General features: G+C 54.1%; 1 protein-coding gene across 1 annotated transcript in view; it reads left to right on the top strand.

Annotated features, from left to right (window-relative positions):
- Positions 1–84, top strand: part of EMH_0072740 (uncharacterized protein) — a gene marked incomplete at both ends in the record, with an annotated part of 1,407 nt that extends 1,323 nt beyond the window's left edge. The window contains one exon of the mRNA XM_013499246.1: positions 3–84. Within this exon, the coding sequence (XP_013354700.1) occupies positions 3–84 (82 nt within the window). The remainder of the gene's footprint in view (positions 1–2) is intronic.
- Positions 85–220: the final 136 nt, after the last annotated feature.

The following is a 220-nucleotide window of genomic DNA, read 5'->3' as shown; positions in this document are numbered from 1 at the left end:
TTGCAGCAACAGCAGCAGCAGCAGCAGCACCTGCAGCAGCAACTCCAGCAGCATCGGGAGGCCTATCAGCGGCAGCAGCACTAGCATCACAAGCACCAGCAGCAGCAGCAGCAGCAGCAGCAGCAGCAGCAGCAGCAGGATTGTTATATTTGTGTGTGTATGCTGCAGCTCTGAGTCTGTTGGTTTACGTATAAAGGGACAGACAATAGAAGGAAGAGGA

The sequence above is a fragment of the Eimeria mitis genome, genomic scaffold (assembly GCF_000499745.2).
Source record: "Eimeria mitis Houghton genomic scaffold, Emh_scaff4137, whole genome shotgun sequence".
Taxonomy (NCBI): domain Eukaryota; phylum Apicomplexa; class Conoidasida; order Eucoccidiorida; family Eimeriidae; genus Eimeria; species Eimeria mitis.
This window is presented reverse-complemented; position numbering and strand designations above follow the sequence as displayed.